Raw genomic sequence first — 2,532 nt, forward strand, 5'->3', positions numbered from 1 at the left:
GCACGCATAGTTCTCCCGCATGAGAACGGGTGCGATGGGCGAATCAGCCGTGCTCCATGACGGGATCGCTGATGCGAGTAACTGGTTGTACTGATCAATGTTTCCTGGTAGTTCATCACGGCCAGTGAGGGCTGTTCGGTGTGGTACATTTCCCAAAGCAAATTTGACATTTGACTTGGCAGCCCGAGCTTGTGTGACAAACGTGTTCATAGAATCCAGCAACCCCGCTGGACTGCTGATGGCGAAGCCGAGATCGTTGAACCCAAGGAGGACTAAGATCAAGTCCGGCTGGTATGTGGTGACAATGCTGTTGATTAGATCTTTGTCTTGTGCTGCTGCACGTCCCCAAGCACCATAGTGATCAGAGTCGAAGTTTTGATCAACATCAAGGGCATAGCCTCCAGTGGTTATAGCACCGCCAGTCGGCGTGAGTGGTGGATCAGCAGGAGGTGTTGTGCCTTGAAGCTGTGGAGGTTGAGGTGCGGTATAATTATCCTGGGGTCTTGTTCCCTTCCAAGGACTGACAAAATCAGCCGCAACCCCTATGATACGTATTAGTAGTGCATGTATTTATTTGTCAGACACAACAAGAGATAGGTAGATAAGGTACCTTGGCTTTGGAACCATTGCCATATCCGGTATCGCCAGGTGTAGTCTCCTTCGTGACCTTGAGTAATGGAGTCTCCTACAATTAAAACACGCAAAGCGACTGCTTCAGCGCTCATATTACGCGTGCTGAGTGAGGGAACTGGAGCTGCTCTTGCCACCGCTGAAGGCACGAAGATGACAAACGCGGCTAGCAAAAGCGTGAAGTTCCCCAGTAGCGACATGGTTCTTTCTACAGTAGCTCGCTTACGAGTACCTTACCCTTACTTCAGGCCAGGGATCTATGAAAAGCAACAAATTCTACAGTAGTTGAGCTTCACTTTCTCGAGAGGGATTCCCGTGCAACTTATACACATCCTTCATATTCCGTGCCACAATCCCTCGATGAAATGAGACTGGTCTACCTGGATGTATTATATGGTAAGGCACAGTATGGACCAAAATAAAAAGTGGCCTGCCAAGCTCTTTACCGGTGAAAAACAATTGGCCGTATGTCTCGTACGGCTCGCACAACAACGTCGTTCAGTTGCACCACTAGATGCCAGGTCAAGTACCAAGCGAGCGCCACCAAAGTGCCAATATTTCTTCTTTGGGCGAAAACGGAAAGGCAGACTGATAAGTCGATAGCATGATGGAGATTATAAAGCTGATTTGATGAAGTTTAGTCAGTCAGATAAGAATAACTTTCCCAGGGAACCATATTCTTTTCAGCCTAACAACAGCCTCATCCGTTTTCGCCCCCTGTACTACAATATGCTGTACTCTCATCTCAACCAAGGCATACTACCATACTCATACCAAGACTTGGCAACATCAAGGCGCATTTCCCGGCAATCTCTCAAGATGCCCAAAAACTCATCTCGACCCTCAACCGGGAACACCTGAGGCGTACCCTCCAAGCTCCTACTGCTGCCTATCCTCCACGTCTCCAGCGCTCTATGTCGTCTTTGTAGAAAATGCTCCGCCACCACCGAAAGCGCGCTGTCTTTCAGAAGAGTGTTGACTCTGAACCCAAGCAAGTGCTCTTTCGCATCCGCCCATCTATGCTGCCGACACGCCGACCGCCAAGAATCAGCCCACGAAGCGCGCAGGCGCGTGAAATCGAGTTGGAATTTCATATCTGCGCTCAGCAGGGTTCTCGTAACGAGGGTCCGCTCCTCCTCGCCCACGAAATTATCTACGAGGTCGAAGAGCGTCTCGTCCGTGCCCCACCAGCGCGTCCAGTTCATAACTGGGATGGCGGTGCAGCAAGTGCTGCTCTGCACAAAGTGGTGAAGGTATCGCAGGTGTTCGCCGCCGGGTTTCCAGTTCCTGAGGAGGATTTCTAGGGCTTGCGGTTCGAGTTTCGGGGTGTTGGCTAACAGGTGCAGACTCGAGGCGTCGGGACGCGTGCTGAAGAACATCAGGGAGGAATTCACGAGGAGGTCTTCTTCGCCTGTGGACCTGACTTGATCTCCTTCTATGGATGTGCCGTGTGGGGGTTTCATAGCAGGTGGCACCGTGTGACTGCCTGGGGCCGGACTGGAAGGGGTGAGTGGTTGTTGGAGAGTTGATGAATTTTCGGTTTGCGAAGACCACTTCGATTGGGAAGATGAATCTGAGGACAGACTCGCCATTCCACTGGTTGTTACCACTGCTTCAGTGGTACTGAGATATAAAATAAAATATATGTGGTCCTAGAATAGAAGCTTTAGAAGCCTCCCTCTACTCAAGCTCAGGTTTTTGATGAGCTGTTCGATCCAAACTTTCCAGTCAATTGCCCTGGCCATTCAACCAAAAGAGATACAAAGCACCAGACTATATAGCAAAGGTCAGCATCTGAAAACTTCTAGCACGATACTTACCTTACGATACGTTGTTATGTTATCTATCTATCGCCTTGCTTGTGAAACCATATCCCCACGCTGTACGTACTCGTACAGTACA

At 49.8% G+C, this 2,532-nt stretch overlaps 1 protein-coding gene across 1 annotated transcript; it reads right to left on the reverse strand.

The window, feature by feature from the left end:
- Positions 1-1,330: 1,330 nt before the first annotated feature.
- LHYA1_G005264 (uncharacterized protein) lies at positions 1,331-2,222 on the reverse strand (the record flags this gene model as incomplete). The annotated part of the gene is made up of 2 exons (XM_031150213.1): positions 1,331-1,352; positions 1,405-2,222. 2 exons carry the CDS (start codon positions 2,220-2,222, stop codon positions 1,331-1,333), a joined length of 840 nt encoding a protein of 279 aa, XP_031005939.1.
- Positions 2,223-2,532: the final 310 nt, after the last annotated feature.

The sequence above is a fragment of the Lachnellula hyalina genome, assembly GCF_007821495.1.
Source record: "Lachnellula hyalina strain CBS 185.66 chromosome Unknown contig00054, whole genome shotgun sequence".
NCBI lineage: Eukaryota > Fungi > Ascomycota > Leotiomycetes > Helotiales > Lachnaceae > Lachnellula > Lachnellula hyalina.